Source organism: Sapajus apella, unplaced genomic scaffold (genome assembly GCF_009761245.1).
Source record: "Sapajus apella isolate SASKATOON/1434 unplaced genomic scaffold, GSC_monkey_1.0 scaffold82, whole genome shotgun sequence".
Taxonomy (NCBI): Eukaryota; Metazoa; Chordata; class Mammalia; order Primates; family Cebidae; genus Sapajus; species Sapajus apella.
Genome location: NW_022437022.1, coordinates 7,651,448 through 7,671,180, shown reverse-complemented (window position 1 = coordinate 7,671,180; position 19,733 = coordinate 7,651,448). Strand labels below are relative to the sequence as shown.

Sequence of the window (19,733 nt, the reverse complement as noted above, 5' to 3'; positions counted from 1 at the left end):
AGAACAACCTGGGCAATACGGAAAAACACTGCCTCTACAAAAATACAAAAAAAATGAGCTGGGCATGATGGCTGGAACCTGTATTTCCAGCTACTTAGGAGGCTGAGGCAGGAGAATCGCTTGAGCCCAGGATGTGGAGGTTGCAGTGGGCCGAGATCGCACCATTGCACCACTCCGGCCTGAGCGGCAGAGGCAGAGGGAGACCCTGTCTCAAAAAACAAACAAACAGTATGTCTTTAAACAGTAAAATGCTTGCAAACTTTAAGGGCCATAGAACTCACCGAGCTGGAAAGATTAATAAAGAAGAACCATCGCTGGGAAGCGGGAGAGTTTTCTGGAAAGGAAGGCGGTAGGTTTATGCCTTTCCTGGATGCGCAAATTCAGAGATATTGTATTTCCAGTTTTCATCTATTTACAATTCATCTAGCATTTTTTTTTTCTCTCTCTCTGCAGAACACAAACCCTGTCAAGTTTTGGGTTGTTCCGAGGGACAGCTGACACAGCGCTGGGTGGCGAGTTCAGCCGGGTCAGCTCTGCGAGGACACCAGTCCGCGGACAGCAGCACGTGGCGCCCAGGACCCGGCCTTCCTAGCGCTCCGGTCACTGCCGCCTCCAGGGGCGCTCCGAGCCCGCCTGGAGGGCGGCGAGGCTTCCAGGCTGGAAGGAGGAATAGAGAGACGTGGGGCAGCGTGAAAATTACAGAAACGGGAAAGGCGAGGTCAGCTGAGTCCGTGGCCTGGGCAACAAAGCGCACCGAAAACGGTTCCTTTTCGACCGGCATGGTGCGCGCCCCAGAAATGACAGCCAGACGCAGCAGGGTCTCAGGACGCTGAAAACCCCTGACGTGGGCGCGCTGGGTGCGGGTAGGGACGTGGAAGGACCGGGCTGGCCACAGGACGATAGCGCTGCGGGCGGGGTGAGGGGTCCTGGCCCGGGTCCCCACAAAGGGCATTCCTGGGCGCGATGGGCGACTTCCCCAGCCAGAAAATGAGAGGGTTAGACGAGGGGAGGAACTTCCCCAGCCACTTGGCCCGGCACAGCGACCGCTGAAAGTTCAGAGCCACTCAGTCAGTCCGGGGCGCCCCGGCCCCTACGCCCCGCGCCCCGCCCGCCTCCGGCCCTGGTCCCGCCGCCCCCATCGCCGGGGTCGCCCCCACCGGCCCCTCCGGCCCCAGCCCCGCCTGCCGGCAGGGGGCGCCCGAGCGCGGCTAAAAGACGCGGCGGGAGGTCAGCGGCCTCAGTGGTGGAGCGCGGCTGCCGGTGCGCGGCCGGGAGCGATCGCCGCAGGGCCGGGGCGCGGCAGGCACAGCGCAGAGCGCGCAGAACAGACGGACGGCGGCGCCTCCGCGCTCCCCAGACTCCGGCCAGCGCCTCCTGGCCAGCCGCGAGCACCCAGCCCCGGCCCAGCCCGGGCTCCCGATGGCCCCCGAGGCTGGGGCGCCCCTGCGCGCGCCGCGCCAGCTGCCCTGGGCGGCGCTGCTGCTCGTGGCCGCGCTGCTCCCCGTCGCCTCCTCGGCGGGGGCCCCAGGTACGCGCCGCGCCCGGCCAGGCCCCCGGCGCTCCTCAGCTCCCCGGGACCCCGCCTGCCCTGGGGCCCCGCCGTCCCGCTCCGCGCTGGCTGCTCTTCGTGTCACTAACCTGTGCGTCCTCGTCACTCGCGGGTCGGGGCACTTGGCGCCCTGCGTGGGAGGCAGGAGCGGGGACGCCTCGGTGCCCGGGGAGCGGAGCGCGCCGGCGTTTAACTTTGCCGTCGCCCGCCCTGGGGTCCGGAGGCTCCAGCCCTCTAAGCGTCCTGGGAGATTCAGGCACAGGGGCGGAGGATGAGGGACAAAGGGACTTTTGGCGTGCGGGCTGGGGGAATGTCTTTTTTGCCCAGAATTTCCCGGGAGCGTAGGTTCTTTCTTCGCGTTCCCCTCTCCCGAGGACGCACTCGGGAGACCGGAGGGAGGCAGAGCGGGGCTGTTTTAGAAGGGCGCGGGGAAAGGCTGCGAGCTGCCGCGGGCCGTCGGGTGCCTCTGCGCTCGGGAGGAGCAGCGCTCCAGTGCCAGCCCCGCTCCAGGCGGCAGAGGCCCGCGCGCCCGCGGGAACGTTCAAGCTGGGAGAAAATGTTTGTCTTGAGAGGAGGGAGAGGGAAATGAGAAAGTCGAGTCCAGGGAAGCTCACCCTTCCCCGACGGCTGAGGTACAGCCAGGATGGATGCTTGCTTTGGGAGCAGTGCTTTTCAGAAAATGCTAGCGAGCTCTTGTCAGATTTCTTGCAAGTTTCCTGCAGAGAGAGACAAGTTTGTGGCGGGGTTTTCATTCCTAAGCCTTTGGCGGCCGTTGTTCCCACCTCCCGTGCAGGCATTTTTAAACTTGAAACTGTGGTTTTTAGGTCATTGGTTTGTAGAACTCTAAGAAGCAGACAATGATTGTCAGATACTATTCCAGTGAGGGCACTTGCTTTAGGATGCTATTTAGTGTCTGTATTGTTCTCTTACTTCGGGGTAAAGAAAGAAAAGTTGGGGGCCACATTGCTTTGTGACTTTTTGGTAGATACATCATCCCAGTGCTTAGTTCAGGTTTCTACCAGGTATTCTGATGCCAATGCCACTTTTTCATAAAGGCAGTGGCTGCCGTAGGGTCTTTTCCTTCCCATTAGTGATCTCTAAGAAAGTATTCACTGACTGTTTTGCACAGTACTTGAGAGGAATAAAACTATTTTAAGTCTTCCAACTTCCCCACCTACAACTCCTGGCTTTTGTTTTTCTAAGTTAAAATTTTCCGAGTGCTGGAAGAGTTTTTGTTTCTGAAAATGGTCTGAAACTGGAACCAGTGCTGCCCTGGCTTTGTGGCGATTCCAGCCTTCTGCCTTTCCGATTCCTCTGCCACCTGCCCGTGGGTTGCACGCGAGTGGGTTCCGAGTAGGGTTGTTTGAGAGAGCTCCCGGAAACCCACCGCGATCTGCATTGTTGCTTCTTTCGTCTTCTGCTCTGTGGATCACTGAGGAATGCTGGGGTTGGACCGCTTCCCAGCCCTTCTCTGTACTGTGTTGACGTGGGAGCTGCAGTAAAATGATGAGCAGACTAGAGGTGGGCAAAGGAGGACAAGCACATTTCAGAATAACATCTACCACATTTAAATTAAATAATAGAAGGATAGAAACAGACATAGCAGCCTGTAGATAGCTCCCCATGCTGTGGATGAAATCATGGGGTACATCATTTCTTTCATGGACTCCTTTTGACAGCAACATCATGGGCACACTGCTCCCTCTCTCTGGCTGAATTAATGCATGGACCAAGCGAGCTGCTTGTGTCGAGCCCCACTCCCCCGCCCCCACCTTTTTGGGGCCAGAATCTCTGTAAGGAAGTTGCCCAGGACCACATAATAATGACAGACATGATAGCTCCAGAGGGACTTTGTTTAAAGAAGGGCACACTGAAGATCTGAATAAACCCTTCAGCGTACGGTCAATTAAACATAAAACAAAATAAGCAAGCAGTGCCCCCTCTCCCACACGCATCCATCCCTACAATAGGCTACTATGCAAACATTAAAATTGTGATGGGCCTGCTAGTCTGGGATGATCCATTTTTCTAAACACGTGTGGATGAACTCACATATGCACGTATTTACAGTGGCTATCTTAGGGTGGTTACGGATGATTTTTATTTTCTTCTTCAAAAAAGCTTTTGGAGAATTCTCCCTGTCAAAACTATTTTCAAAGTAATACCGAGATTACTAAGATGCTATTTTCCTTTTTCACAGTTGACATTTGCATTGAGGGTGTAAAAGCTTGAGGGTAAACTGCAAGTGCCTTACTGTGAATCAAGGCAGAGACATCACCATGCTCTTATTGAATTTTGGGGGGGCCTTTGCAGTTAAAAAAATATTTGCTAGTTTCATTAAGAATGCCCTTGATGCCACAGTAAAATTATTAATTTACCAAATCCCTGTATCTTTGAATGTGTGTCTTTTTAATAGTGTAAATAAATGGGAAGGACATATAAGGTACTACTGCTGATGACCAAGTTCATTGGCAACCCGAAGGGGAAGCACTGGTGTGATCACTTGAGCTGTGCATTAAGTTAGCTGATTTTTTTTAATGGAATGTGATATTTACCACAAAGAATGACAACAGACAAACTAGAGTTATTCTGACTTGGGTGTTTGGCAGATGTTTTCTCAAAAATGAACAAGGGAGCCTGCTACTTCTAGTAAAATAACTGCTATTATTTCTTGGCAGTGATAAAATTTGAGCTTTGAAATGAAAATTAGAATTTGCCAATTTATTTGCATCACTATAAGCTTGAAATTGTCCGAATATTTACATTTTTTATGTGAGATCAATGGTGATATAAATGAATGTGATTTGTAAATGCCATATTACAAAATGTGTCAACATTAAGCTGATCTGCATAACCAAATAAACCAACAGATCCAAATGACCATTGTACAGCCTTACAACAATCTTGCATGGGTAAAAGATCTATTCAAAGAGCATGATAACACAATGGATTTTTAATGTAACAAAATATGAAACATTCTTCGTTCAGATTCTAAGAAATGGCTACTTGATGAGTTTTGGTGTAATATCAAAGATTTTTCAAAATCATCCAAAAAGGCTATTGAAATAGTTGCCCAGCTACATATATGTGTGAGGCTGGATTTTCTCCAACCAAAACAACATACTGCAATAGATTGAATGCATAAGCAGATTGGAGATATTCTACTAAAAAGATCTGCCAAAATGTAGAAACAATGCCACCCTTCTCACTCATTTCTCTTTGTTTTGGAAAACAGTTATGTTTCATAAGAATATATTTTTATGTCAACATGTAAGGGTTTATTATTGTTATTTTAAAATAAGTAAGTACATATTTTAGGCTTTTCTCAGTTTTAATTCCCAGTAGATTCAGTAAGGACAGATAAAACCCACAGACACATAACCTCCATGGCATCCTCATAAATTTAAGAGTAGAAGATAATTCAGGCACCAAAATGTCTGAGACACACTGGTATATATGGAAGGAAGTAGGTTAAAAATCAGGGTGCCTGGGCATGAGTGGCAGTGCTGTCCTGCACCCCGGGGCCTTGGGCCAGTCTCTGCTCTGGAATAGACCAATTGAAGGAGACTCCTTCCATCTCTGGAAACCTTTAGAAGCTTTCCTGTGGCTCAACCTGTGTGAGGCTTTTGGGGATTCCCTCTTCCTTCAGTCCTCTTTGAGAGAATGTGGTGAGACCCTCTCACCTTTTATCTTGTATACTGGAGCCCGCCAATGGCAGATGGAAGACCTGTTTGTTCATCAGCTGATCTTGAAAGTTATTCCTGTGGAATCAGAGGTTGTGATAGGATTGCAGAGTGACAATTCACATCCCTGGAAAGTTATCACCAGACACTTCCAGAACATGATCAATGTGTCCTACCAAGACCATTCACATTCATATTTAAGTTCTAAAGACCCACTCCCTGAAAACAGGAGGGGAAGGGGAGTGCATTCATCTCCTTTTGCTGTAACAAACTGCCACACACTTAATGACTTGAAACAATAGAAATGTATTAGCTTTATTGTAGTGCTAGAGATCGGAAGTCCAAAATGGGCCCTACTGGGCTAAAATCAAGGTCTGCATTGGAACTTTAAGGGAGAATCTGTTGCCTTGCTTGCCCTTTCCACCTTCCAGAGGTGCCCACATCCTTGGTTCTGGGGACTAGGACAAGGACATCTTTGGGGGACCATTCTGCCTGCCTCAAGGGATGAGGGTGGGGCAGGGAGTCTGGAAACAAACATTTCGGGAGAGGCCTCATCACCTTTGGCTGATTAAGGAGCAGACCTCTTTTCATTGTCCCCCATGGAACTTGGGGATTTCTTGAGTTATAATTAAACTGTTATCTGGAGCTTTTCATTCAGTTAAAAATAGAGGCATTTAAAGGTATAAAACTAATGGAGAGAAGAGAATATGTATGTGTATTTATCTACTTGTGAGTGCATAGCGTGTGTCTGTTAGAACACCCATGAAACTGCAAACTTTGGTGACTTCGGGGAGGAGAACTGGGTCGCTGGGGACAGTGGTGGATACTGTTTCATCCATCTCTTTTACCAACTTTTGTGGATGCATGTTAGAGCATTTGGAATCAGGGAGGTATTGGTTATTCACATTCGTGAGCACCCTCTTTTCCTCCTGAATGTTATCCTTGTCTATGAAAAACCTGCATCTTCCCTCGCCCTGGCCGGGACAGCACTTGCGCTCTGAGGCCCTTAGAGGGCGCCCCTGGCCTTCTGGAGGCGAAGCCACCGCCCGCAGGCCCTTCCCTGCGGCCCTGGTTGGAGAGGAGCACTTAGCTGTAGCTGTGGCTTTGTAGAGATGAGCAAATTAGGCCAAACATCCAGCTATCTGCCTTGCTTCTCCCTTAGCGCTTGCCTTTTGGCAATTTTTCTGCTCGTTGGCGCTTCCTTCAAATGTTACATTGGAAAGGACAGATCACTCGTTAAGAGTCGAAATGGCTGCGTGTTAGCAAATTCAAATAAGCCCTGGTGAGAAAGGAAACTGCCTAGACCTTCAGCTGGGGTCAGGAGCCCGCGGCTGTTGGGGTGCGCTGGTGCCTCTGCAGGCCGCCACCAAAGCTGCAGCAGCTGAAAGATAGGGTGAGCCTTTGGGATGTCACAAGGGTGCCAGACTCAGAAACTGCCTCCTTTGCGCTGATGGGTCTCCTCTGACTCTCCTCTCCACCCTCAGGGTCACTTTTTGTATCAAGGGAGGGTAATATTACAATTATAATGTCTAATTATGATGATTACGTAGCATTCTAATTATTATAATAATGCTACCCTTATAAATGTACACAAATAACTTGAGAGGTGTTTGTGTTAATTACAAAGTAGATGCCGCACACATTTTTTTTTACTATGGTTTCCTATCTGTGGAGGAAATGATTTAATTATGGCATCCTCATGCTCTATAAAGTACAGTCGACATAATTCTGTTTTCGGTTTTATGAGGAGTTTTTAGGTGTACATTTTCACTTCCTTTTAATAATAACTGGAAGTTTAAAGTGTTATGGAGTTTACCATTTCTCTCTGTTATTTCATTTAATTTTCGCAGTGACCTTGGGAAGTCAGTAACATTCTCATCTTGCTACGGGGGGTGGAACTGAGGTCAGAGAGGTTAACTGGTTTTCCCAAAGTCTGTAATCTAATACTTAGTCTTTGGAACCCAGGTCCCACACTCTCCCTGCAGACACCCCTGTTCTGGTTGGTTTGAACATTTATTGCATCCTCTTGTTTTCGTCTCTAGGCTGGGTGTGAGGGTCAGCACTCACGTTTTTGATCTGGTCAGCATGCCTTCCTGAGTTTACTTTTGTAACATTGCTGTTGGCTGTTGAGAAGTGATTCTGCCAGGCACTGAAATGTGTTGAACTCCACTGGGGCTTAACTTAGGACGGAGTGGCAGTGAATCTAGCCTCTGTTACAAGATGGATTTGGCCCGGGAATATGAGCAGGGTCCTCACTGTGGAAAGCCCCCTTTCCTTGGTGGCTCTGTTAAAACTCGCCTGTCAGCTCCTCGAAGCCGGTGCTCGGTGTCTAACCTGTTACCCAGCTCTTCACCACTTAACGTCAGGGGCTCTCTGTGAGTGCTTGATCTTTACCATGGGAATCACAACTTTGAACCTTTGAGGCTGTATTTAACCAGAAGGCTCCCGGAAGTGCCACACCGTGTGCTAAGACATTCAGGTTTGTTTACTGGACCAAAGAACAGTGCTGAGAAACATTAGTGGCTAATGTACATGGTTGACAACTCCCTGTGTCTCGCAGAGGTGGGTGAGACTGATGCTTATAGCATTAAAATGTCTTGAGCTTCTCTGGAGAAATGTGCCATTTAAGTGCTGGGCTCTGTTTTATTTAGGGACTGTTTCATGGTGCCATGTCCCTTCATCTGGTTTATTAGGTCCTGGCTGAGCCACTGATTTGGCTGTGTGACCTTGGGTGGGTCATAACCCTTTAGGGCTCAGTTTTCTCATCTGCAAAATGAGGGGATTGACCTAGATATTGTGAAGGGCCCTCCAGCTCTAACTTTATGGGAGTCTCCATTTGAAGGATGTCCATTCATTCATTCATTCATTCAGCAAGGGTTACCAGGAGTCAGACAAAGATGCAAAGTCAGATGAACATAGTCCCTGCTGTCAGAGGACACACAGGCAGGAAGGACTGGATTAGGATAAGGCAGACAGGTAATATGTGCTAGGACAGAGGTGCCACAGGTGTCTTGGGGGTGAATTGACTGGGAGGTCAAGGCCAGCTATATTTGAGCTGGGTTTTGAGAAGGGCATAGGCATTAGTTGGGGAAAGATGCCGAGGAAGGACATCTCAGGTGGAGGAGCAGACCACGCTCCACGTGTGAAGGCACATGCGAGGAACCAGGAACCTTCCGGGTCGCTTGTGCTAAGTGCTGCTCTGGGGCAATGGTGGCATTCAGTGTTGGAGGCATAGGAGGCAGCCAGCTCAAGAAGGTCCTGGGGTTTGACCTGAATCCATAGTGTTGGTGGCCACTGAGGGAGTGCCATAACATGACACGTCTCTGGGTCAGTAGGAGGTCATGTAGCAGCCAATCCCAGTACTGCATGGGGCTCTGGTCGGAAGGGGCCATTGATGCTTTTGTTCATTGTTTGGGGCTTTCTTTATTACAATATAGACCAATACCTATATTGTGTCACCTCCTGTCTTATCTCATTTGAAGAATCATCTTGGTTCCATGTTTTCTGAAATGGCTCATATGTTCTAGATCAGTCCCATTTTGGAAAGGGCTCCAGGATAGCATGAGTCTCAAGTATTCCCATGTTGGCAGTCTGGTAGGATTGGTTTATAGTGCAGGTCTTGAATAGTTGAGTATAGTGGCTTTGGGGTCGGGGTGGGTCTGTGGCAGAATTCAGTGTGGTTCCCAAGGAAAGGCCTTGTGTAATTTTAGGAGTTCATGGGTGGGGAGTGGTAAGTAACTTGGCTTAAAGTGGAAATGAATGGGCCAGGTGCAGTGGTGCATGCCTGTAATCCCAGCACTTTGGGAGACTGAGGTGGGCAGATCTCGAGGTCAGGAGTTCAAGACTAGCCTGACCAACATGGTGACACCCTGTCTCTACTAAAAATACAAAAATTAGCTGGGTGTGGTGTTGCATGCCTGTAATCCCAGCTGCTGAGGAGGCTGAGGCAGAAGAATCACTTGAACCTGGAAGTTAGAGGTTGCAATGAGCCGAGATCATGCCACTGCATTCCAGCCTGGGCAACAGAGCAAGAATCCATCTAAAAAAAGAAAAGAGGAAATGAATGGACATAATTTATTGAAACTTCTACTAAATCTGCAAACAGAGTGGAGATGAGCACGGGCTGCCCTTGAAGAAGTGTGAATAGTGGGTACTTGAAGCACTAGCGCTGTGGCTGCAGTTAGCTAGCATTTTAATAAAGTATCTGAGAAGGGTGTGCAGTGACGTCTCCCCGTTTATCATGACCCCACATTTGTCTGGAGATAAAGCCCCATCCACAGTCACTTGTGGCAGCACTCAAGGAGGTGGATGGGGTGTTACAGGTGTGGACAGGTTTGGTGTCCTAGGAGCTCAGGAGAAGCCACTCTAGCCAGACAGGGGAGAGCAGGACCCGGGGCAGACGGGCTCACTGTGAGCCCATTCTGAAGAATCAGGAGGAGAAGCTTCTTTTGACAAAAGCATCATGAAATTTGTGGTACTCTGGCAGAGAGTGGGGAAAGCCGCCACGGTGGCACAGACTCACATATAAAATAAAACCCCGTGCAGAGAAGGCTCGCCCTCCAGTGATAGATGTGTGCTGGCGATGACGTGTCAGTCACACTTAGAGGACAGAAAGCTTAGGTGTGCCCTTCACAGAGAAGCCAGCGTGCTGTGTTTACTTCAGTGCACATCATGGAAAGCTTTCAGTGATGAGTTCTCACAGCCGATTCTGGTGTGCCCATTCCCACCCCCAGACATAAGAGTTGGGGTTTCGGACTTCACTATAGGCTTAAATGCTATTTTCCAAAAAATGTTTTTAAAAAGTTTTAATTTTGAGATAGTCATAGATTTCTGTGCAATGATAAGAAGCATGAACGTTGTCAGGATCAAAATGGAATCACTTGTGCTAAAAACCCTGACAGAGCCAGGAAAGGCCAGGAAGGGAGGGTTCTCATGCACGAATGTCTGGTTCCAAGAACTCTCGCCAAAGACTGAAAAATTGCAAGCCTGCAAAAGGCCATGACAACCTGACATCTCCCCAGCAACTTCCTGTCCATCTTCAGACTGGCGCTACCCTCTTCATTGATCCTTGTATTTAAGGATAATTACCTCAAGACAATCACTGTCTTCTTTATTTTCCCTTTAAAAGCGTTTGTCTTCCTTTAACTCCCTGAATATGCATATAGTTCACCATGGCATACAAATTCCCATTGCAATACACACTCCTAAATCAACATCATTTTCTCCTGGAGTCTCCCTCTCTGTTGTTTCGGTTGACAGAAGCAAGGTGGACGTACCATGCACCCTCCACCAGCTTCCCCTAAAGGCGGCATTTGTGTAGCTGGAATGTGGCAACCCAGCCAGGACAGTGAAGACGCAAGACCGTTCTGTGAGAAGGCCCTGGAGCTACCTAATGGAGCCACATTTACCTCCCTTCCTCCCATCCACCCCAGACAAATCTGTTCTCCCATTTTATAATTTAGTCATTTCAAGAATGTCATATAAATGCAGTTCTACACTGTCACCTTTTGGGATTGGCCAAAGCCTATTTTTAAAAAGTATTTTGCCCATTCTGCTTGTGATCACTGCAGTTAGCTTGCAAGTGGTTTTTTTTTTTTTTTGTAAACGGAGAAGTCCTGGCATGCAATTTGGCATCTCAGGGAAGTGCGGCCACCACCCTGGTCCAAGCCATATTACCTGGATTTTTGCGGTGACCTCTCCATAGTCTCGCTGCTCCTGTCCCCTCCCAGAGCACTCCAGTCTCAGGACAGCAGCTGCAGTGAGTCTAATGATGCACAATGTCACAGACCTTCCAGTAGTTCCCCAACTCCCTCAGATACAAACCAGGGTCCCAACACATTTTCCAGACTATGCATCATCTTTTCCACAGCACGTCCTTCTTCGCTGTCTGCCATCTGCTTTGGCCCCGTCCCCCCCCCCACCTCCTGGCTGGTCATCTGATGTACCAGGCCCCTTCCTGCCTCAGGGCTTTTGCACTGGCTGTTCCCTTTGCCTGAATAACCTTCCATAAACATCCATGGCTTGATGGCTGGGCGCAGTGGCTCATGACTGTAATCTCAGCACTTTGGGAGGCCAAGGTGGGCAGATCACCTGAGGTTAGGATTTAAGACCAGCCTGGCCAACATGGCGAAACCCCGTCTCTACTAAAAATACAAAAATTAGACAGGCATGGTGACAGATGCCTGTAGTCCCAGCTACTCAGGAGGCTGAGGCAGGAGAATCACTTGAACCTGGGAGGTGGAGGCTGCAGTGAGCCAAGATTGCGCCACTGCACTCCAGCCTCGGCGACAGAGCGAGACTCCGTCTCAAACAAGAACAAAAACAAAAACAAAAAGCATCCACGGGTTGATGGCTCATCTCTTCAGGTTCTTTGTGCAGCCTCTTTTTTTTTTTTTTTTTTTGGTTTGGGGGTTTGGCTCTTGTTACCCAGGCCGGAGTGCAATGGCGCTATCTCGGCTCACCGCAACCTGCACCTCCTGGGTTCAGGCAATTCTCCTGCCTCAGCCTCCTGAGTAGCTGGGATTACAGGCACGTGCCACCATGCCCAGCTAATGTTTTGTATTTTTAGTAGAGACGGGGTTTCATCATGGCGAGAATGGTCTCGATCTCTTGACCTCGTGATCCGCCCTCCTCGGCCTCCCAAAGTGCTGGGATTACAGGCTTGAGCCACCGCGCCCAGCCCTGTGCAGCCTCTTTTCATGGGGCCTCTGGACTTCTCCTTGCCTGTAACAGGGTAATCTCATCCTTACCCCCAGCACATCTTGTCACTGCCTTGTTTCATTCCACACTCTCATCAACACCCATCATTTCATGATTTTACTGGCTTATTTGATACTTGACTGTCTTTCTTTGCTGGAATGTAAGCTCCATGAGGGCAGGACATTTTGTTGGTTTTATTCCCTGCTGTAGCCTCCGTGTCTAGAATGCTGCCCATAAATAGCAGAGGCTCAGTGACTACTTACTAAATGACTAGATGTGCTTTCTTTGGTATTAGCTACATATGATATATCTAAATATATTTATGTATGTTGACCAGCCTCCAGCAGAATATGGGGTGGTGACGAGTGTGTGACAGTGCTCTGCTTCCCTCCCACCCTAGCTGCGTGGTGTCAGCCTATGCGTTAGTGAGAGAGTTGCTTTGAGTTGGAAGTCCATCTTCAGCTGAGGGAAGAATTGTATTTACACAGTGTGTTAGTGTCCTAGGGCTGTTGTAATAAAGTTCCACAAACTGAGTGGCTTTAAACAAAAGAAATGCATTATCTTGCAACTCTGGAGCTCTCTGGGAGAGAACCTTTCTTTGCTTTTTCCTAGCTTCTTGTGGTTTCCTTGGCTTTTAGACATCAGTCCAACCTCTGCCTCCATGTTATATGGCATTCTCTCTGTGTTATAAAGACACTGGTCATATTGGATTAGGTTTGACCATCTTAATTCTGTAAGACTGTATTTCCAAAATTTCCAAATAAGGTCACATTCACAAAACCAGGGGTTAGAACTTCAGTACATTTTTGGAAGGGATACAGTTTAACTCAAAACATATGGTGTGCTTACCAACATGATTTCTTTTCTTTTTTTAATTTTTGATTTTAAGTTCCAGGGTACATGTGCAGGATGTGCAGGTTTGTTACACAGGTAAATGTGTGCCATGGTGGTTTGTAGCACCTATCAACCCATCACCCAGGTAGTAAGCCTGGCATGGATTAGTTATGTTTCCAGTGATCTCTCTGTAGTGTTGCTGCTCCTGTCCTCTCCTCCAATACTCCAGTCAATGAGGCAGTGATAACGCCCAGTGTCCATGTGTCCTCAATGTTCAGCTGCCACTTATAAGTGAAAAACATGCGGTGTTTGGTTTTCTGTTCCTGCATTAGTTTGCTGAGGATAATGGCTTCCAGCTTCATCCAAGTCCCTGCAAAGGACATGATTTCAGTCTTTCTTATGGCTGCATAGTGTTCCATGGTATATATGTACCACATTTTAAAAATCCAGTCCATCAATGATGGGCATTTGGGTTGATTTAATATCTGCTATTGTGAATAGTTTTGTAATAATAGAATTATTTATATTCCTTTGGGTATATACCCAGTAATGGGGTTGCTGTGTCAAATGGTATTTACAGTTCTAAATCTCTGAGGAATCACCATACTATCTTCCACAGTAGTTGAACTAATTTACATTCCCATCAACGATGTAAAAGCATTCCTGTTTCTCCACAACTTCGACAGCATCTGTTGTTTCTTGACTTCTTAATAATTGCCATTCTGACTGGTGTGAGATGGTATCTCATTGTGGTTTTTACTTGCATTTCTCTAATGATCAATGACGATTCCTTTTCAATGGGCAAAATAGTTCATCAGCTTCCAGCACTGGGCCATGGCTGAGATGAGGAAGGTATAAACCCCTGAACTGCATTGTGTGCTGAGCTGTCAACCTGGAGTTCCAAAGACCTATGGACATTCAAGTGTCTTAATTGTTTGATGAAGCCTGGCTAGGTCCTTTACTGATAGATTAAATAGTAAGTAATTAACTGATGTCTTCTGTAGGCAAGGCACTGTGTGAAGCTCTGGGGTAACAAAGATTTAGTAATGAAGTTGGGATTGCTGTGGCAATAAATGACAGGCAAATGTGATAAATGTAGCAATATAGGATCATCTCAGACTTTCTAATCAACTTCTACTTGCCAGAGGTAGTGTTTTTGCACTGAAGCATAGAGAATTGCAAGATCAGGAAGAGGAACCACCAACTTTGTCTGAAAACTTTGCGTGGCGGGCACACTTTGGTGTTGACTCAATCTGAAACTCCAAAAATCAACACATTTTTTTCCTATTCTGTAAAATTTCGGATGTGCCTTTCTCTTTTCTCTGTCTAGATTGTATTCTCTAGCTGAGACTTCCAGGTCTTGAGATGAGGGTAGCCTTTCTCTGCCACAGAATATCCATGGTCCACGGATCTGACAGCCTTTGACCTCCTTGATGCTATGGAAAACCACCACGTTCTCTTTTTCTGCAACATGTGCTCAGCTCCAGTCTGTTTTTTAATACCATTTTCCACCCCATCCAACAATTTTCTTCTACTGCTTTCTGATAGACTGGGAGAATTTAAGCCTCTTGTTTTGGCTAATAATTCTCAGAATCCACACATGTACCTACTGATATACAAACAGACCACACCCAAAGGATGTCAGGCTTTGGGCTGATTTATTTTCACAGCTGCATCGTGACTGCACTTTCCATGCCAGCACCTAGGGAGGATGAGGTTCAGGGGACAATAACTAGATATCATTGGGGCAGATTGTGTGTCCTTCTTACCAAGCATGCAGAATCTGACTTGGGGTCCTTGGGATGAGTTCCACTGCCACTCTGAGAATGTAACGTAGTTTCGTTATAGGAAATAATTCTCAGCATTTTGAGGGGTCGACGATAGGCTGGGTCACAGCCACAGAGAGGGATTGGCTACATGTCCTCTTGGAATTCAAGCCCTGGAAAGCAGTGGCCCAGGGCTCCCACACATGGGGGAAACTTCTAGTAAAGGCACTCCTTGAGTTCCATTAATTCCATACTCTGTTCTCTGATTATCCTAGCTTTGGGAGGACTTCCTTTCCTCTGGGCCCTGATAATGTTTCTTGTTAGTGGCACTAAGCTGACAGCAAATGTCTGATACCCTCCCTCTTTCATGTGCCAATGTAGTGCTTCCTTCAGTAGACTGAAACCCATTGCCTTTCTTATATGTCTCCTAATTAATTCACTTGTATTCCCAGGGGAGTGCTTTGCTTAGTAACTCTATGTCACCCAATTGAATAGCATATTCAAAGATGTTTATCTTTGAAGGTAGGGAAATGTGTTGGAATTTGACTGGGTCTGTCCTGTCATGGAAATCATTGAAGACTATTTTGGACTTACAATCAATAGGCAGATGGAAGAGGAAAATTTGAATCAGATTATCTAAGTTTCCTTTCAACCATCAAGATTTTAAAATTCCAATTAAAAAAGTATATTTTCCCAGATGGAAGGAAATGAGGACCGAACAACAGCTCTGCTGTGAGAGGGAGAATTGGCCAAAAGCTGAGGTGCTGGGAATCAGGCTGGGTCATTTTGTATTGGGTTGTGATTGGTGATATCAGGTGAGGTGCTGGGAATCAGGCTGGGTCATTTTGTATTGGATTGTGATTGGTGATACCAGGTGTTCTGTGGCATTTATTCCTCATGTTGATATTGTCTCGCATGTGTTGAGTGTTTTATGATTTTCTTTCATATTTTATTCTTGCATCAATCCTATGAGGTAGGTAGGATTAGCTCCATTCATAGAAAATTGACTGAGTTTGATATTTGTAGAAAGAAATTTCAGTGGCATATTTGCTTTGTTTGGGGGCCTTGAATGGTGGTGGGCACTCTCCTTCAAGAGGAGAAAAATGGGCTCTTTTCAGCTGGATATTCCCTTCTCCCTGAAAATCTCTCTTGCTTCCGTGATGCAACTTTTTCTGGTTCTTCTACCACTAAAATTTCAGATTTAAACTGTCATCCTTCAGACCTCTGTGTTCTTTGTGTGGAGATGTCAAGTAGACAGTTGGGCACACTGGAGGTCAGAGGAGAAGCCAGGGCTAGAGTTGGGAATTCAGGAGTCTTCCACATACGGATGGTCTTTGCAGTCACAGCAGCAGGTGTGCTACATGAGTAAAGGAGGAGGCAGGAGTGCAGTAGAGAAGAGGGAAAGCTGCAGGGCTCTACCATTCGGTGTTCTGGCAGAGGAGGAGGAGCTGCAAAGGAGGCCAAGAGGGAGTAGCCAATGATGTGGAAGAGAACCACGGAGTGTGGTGTCCTGGAAGCTAGCCTAGTGGTCAGGGAGGACCCGAGAAGAGGTGTTTCCAGGAGGAGATGCTCACTGTTGCTGAACATATAGTAAGTTGAGGAGCAAGAGATGGAGACTTGGCGGCATGGTATCTTGACATTCGCAAGATTTCATTCAGGACAGGAGCTCATGTGTCCCCATGAATTCAGCTGCCGCCATTGGCTTTCAGTTTTATAGCTTTGGTTCTGATTTCTCTCCAGGTTTATATTTATTGCTTTTAATTATAATTATAGCTGAGAGGGAACAAAGTATAGTAGGAGGAGCATGGTCTATAGTTTCAGATGGGTCTGAGCTTGGCTGGCACTTACTAACTGTGTGCCCTTGGGCAAATCACTTAACTCTCTGAGGCTCAGTTTCATCATTTATAGAAATGTGAATACCAAAGTGCAGTGCACAAGTTTGAAATGGGGATCAAAGAGAGAATAGTTATGATAATACAGAGCTCATTTTAAATTGCTTCTGTATTGCCAGTTCCTCACTTAGAATCTGACACACAGTAGGCACTCAGTAAGTATCTGTTCCGTAAACGAATGAAATGGCTGGCGCTAAGTAGGTGGTAAGCAAATGTTCCTTTCCTTTCTTCTTCATTTCCTTAAATATTTTTTCTATATCACAAATAGATCCAAAACTTAAACTCTTAGTTTGTTAGGTGTGTTGTATATTTCCCCCTCTTTATTGATAATTTACTTATGCCCATTCATAATCATTAAATGAGTTATTATTGTCTGAAATGTTTTTAAAATGGCTCATTAGCAAGTGGGGTAGTCCCTGGGTATATGTGGTCATTGGTTCCCGGTCGTGTCTGTCTCATTCATTCTGTTTCAAACCTACCTCTTCAGGACCTTTGCTTGTCTTCTCTTCTTTTTTTTTTTTTTTTTTGAGACGGAGTTTTGCTGTTGTTACCCAGGCTGGAGTGCAATGGCGCAATCTCGGCTCACCGCAACCTCTGCCTCCTGGGTTCAGGCAATTCTCCTGCCTCCACCTCCTGAGTAGCTGGGATTACAGACACGCACCACCATGCCCAGCTAATGTTTTGTATTTTTAGTAGAGACGGGGTTTCACCATGTTGACCAGGATGGTCTCGATCTCTTGACCTCGTGATCCACCTGCCTTGGCCTCCCAAAGTGCTGGGATTACAGGCTTGAGCCACCGTACCTGGCCTTTGTCTTCTCTTCTAAGGCTGTTTTTCAGGGAGCTTCCTGAGTAATACGAGTGGTGATTTTGGATGCAGCAGTGCCCAAGTGTTTAACATAGTTAGACAATGACTTTCACATTTTGGGAAAAGGATTAAATTTTCAGGGAGTGTTTTTGGTCTGGTATGCCAAACAGTTTATAGTAGGCTGAGACCAGCCGGACTAGCAAACAATGGTCATTCTTTAAGAAACTATTTCTTGGTCACAAATTGAATTTGAAGAATGTGCAAAAAATTCCACAAAAACCTGGGAAGTGCTGGCTTCTGGCTGGATCCCTGATGCCTGTCAACGGAAGGCATGAGTCCTTCCCAAGTATAGGCATTTGTTCTTTAGTGCCTGTTTTCTTTTATGATTGTTATAAATAAATGTATCTATGGAATTCCTCCAGGTCCATTTCCCCAAACCATTCTGGAAAGCTGGTGGTTTAGATGGAGGGTGGGGGGAGTATTGTTTTTTCTCTGAAACAGTAGTTTTTGCTTACACTGGTTTCTAAACAAAATGGCCAACAACTTTAAAACCTCAAATGCTAATGACTGGATTCAGTGAGATCTGATGGTGAAGTTCAGTCTGATTTATTACTGCATCGCTTTCTGAGCAGATGTAATTACTCAAGTCAATGGCATAGTGTCAAATAAGCATTGGAACTGTCAAAATTAAATTCCCAGAGGGGATCCCTAAACAATAACAAACAGAAAGTCATGAAAATTAAACCAAAGCAACTCTCATCTAAAAATCCGAGAGATGATTTGATTTTACAAATCCAGACGTGATGTTAGGTAGCAGTGGATTGAGTGGCTAACAATATGGTATCTGAATGGCAGTGGCTAACCCAGATAATTTTTCATCTCATTCACCAGTAAACTTGGGAGCAGGGAGACCACAACTGTCTCATGGTTTAACAAGGTTGTGGACACATAGCCTTGTTTCATTTTCCACTTTGCTGTCATCATTCTCAAGACTATCACTCCATCTTCTAAGCCAGCAGCAGCATCTCTGGGTATCATCTTGACATCCCAAAGGGGAAAAAAAGGAGGAAGGTACAAAGGGCCACAAGCCCATAACAGCCAAACCTAACTCCTTCAAAATGCTTTGTTAGAAACAGCAGGACTGACTTCTCTATGTTATTAGCTAGAGTTGATCATGTGGCCAATGTAGCTGCAAGGGAATCTGAAAAGTCATGACAATATTTGGTATTCCAGCCTCTGTAGTAGAAGGCACGGAGAAAGAAGCTGGGAATAGCTTTTGGGTAGCCAATCCATAGTGTCTACGATGGTGGTTTTTGAATTTAATGCAAGCTGCTAGACTGTTAAATATTAGTTGGAAAACTAGACTTGAATGGGACTAATAAAAATTTAGCTTAAAATGTCTCAGAAACATCTTGAGGGATAAAGGAGATTTATTTTAAGAATATTCTCTGGGAAAATTATAGTCAGTTCCTACTGGCTTGAGAGTTTGATTTCAGTTTTGCTACTTGAAGTTTATTTTGAAACAGACTTTCTTCATGCTTCATTTTAGTATTCCATTTTTGTATTTTTCTGCTTTGTAGATCTTTTGCAAGTTGGTGGGTGGAGGGGAAGGAGGAAGTAAAGTAGGAAGATAGTGACAGGGAATAATGAAAGATAAACTATATTAATGAATATTCTTTATCTTCGCTTCAACGTCTCCTGAAATGCGAACAAACAACTAGAATCTAACACATTCTAGGCAAACTTTGTCCATGAGGAGCCATTGACCCTTGAGGTAATGAGGGTGCTTCTGAACGAAAGGCTTAGTTTGCCAGCATGGTGCAATGGTTCAGGCAACCTTGGCTGGAGGTTGGAAGCCTTAGATCCCTAATGGCAAAAGTGGGCTGTCCAGGCACCCTGAAAGCTCTTTCCTGGGACATTTTCATGTGAGGCAGCATGCCTGGCAACCCTCTGCATGGGCAGCTTACATGCAGCCCCCAGGCAGAGCCCAGAGACACAAGGGTCTCTGGCACAGGATGCAGTCTACTGAAGCCTGGATGTGAGGATCACCCTGACACGTGGCCACTTGAAACTCACCAGAGGTGGAAAGCACTTGCACAGAAACGGGTGGAGATGGTGGTGGTGCTGACAGTCTGGAGGGCGTAGAAATGGATCTGACAAATGCCATTTAAAGATTGGCCAGTGGCTTTTCTTTGGAGATTTGGGTGGCTTCACCATTTGCCTTCTTTGAGATGATGAAAAAAAAAATGTGATTCACAACCGTATTCAGTGATCATCCAATGCATGCATGAAAATTTGGCCCTTTAATCTGAATAAAATGATGCTTCGCTGTTATCAAAATGCTGAAAGAATGGCCAGTGACAACCATGGGGAATTTAGCTGGGGCTGGGGTGGCTGGAGTGGTGAGCCCAGGGTGCAGCTGGCTTCTCTGTTCAGGAGTGAGTGTTGGCTGCAGCCAGTGATGGGGACCTGCAGCCAGGGCAGGGCTCCTCACTCCATCAGT

The 19,733-nt window shown here is 46.5% G+C and overlaps 1 protein-coding gene across 2 annotated transcripts in view; it reads left to right on the top strand.

Annotated features, from left to right (window-relative positions):
- The first annotated feature begins 1,404 nt into the window (after nucleotides 1-1,404).
- The window catches only part of FNDC1 (fibronectin type III domain containing 1), a 103,233-nt gene continuing 84,904 nt past the window's right edge, over nucleotides 1,405-19,733 (top strand). For both annotated transcript variants that reach the window (XM_032253163.1, XM_032253164.1), the window contains exon 1: nucleotides 1,405-1,528. In XM_032253163.1, coding sequence (XP_032109054.1) covers nucleotides 1,420-1,528 — 109 coding nt within the window. In that variant the 5' untranslated portion in view covers nucleotides 1,405-1,419. The remainder of the gene's footprint in view (nucleotides 1,529-19,733) is intronic.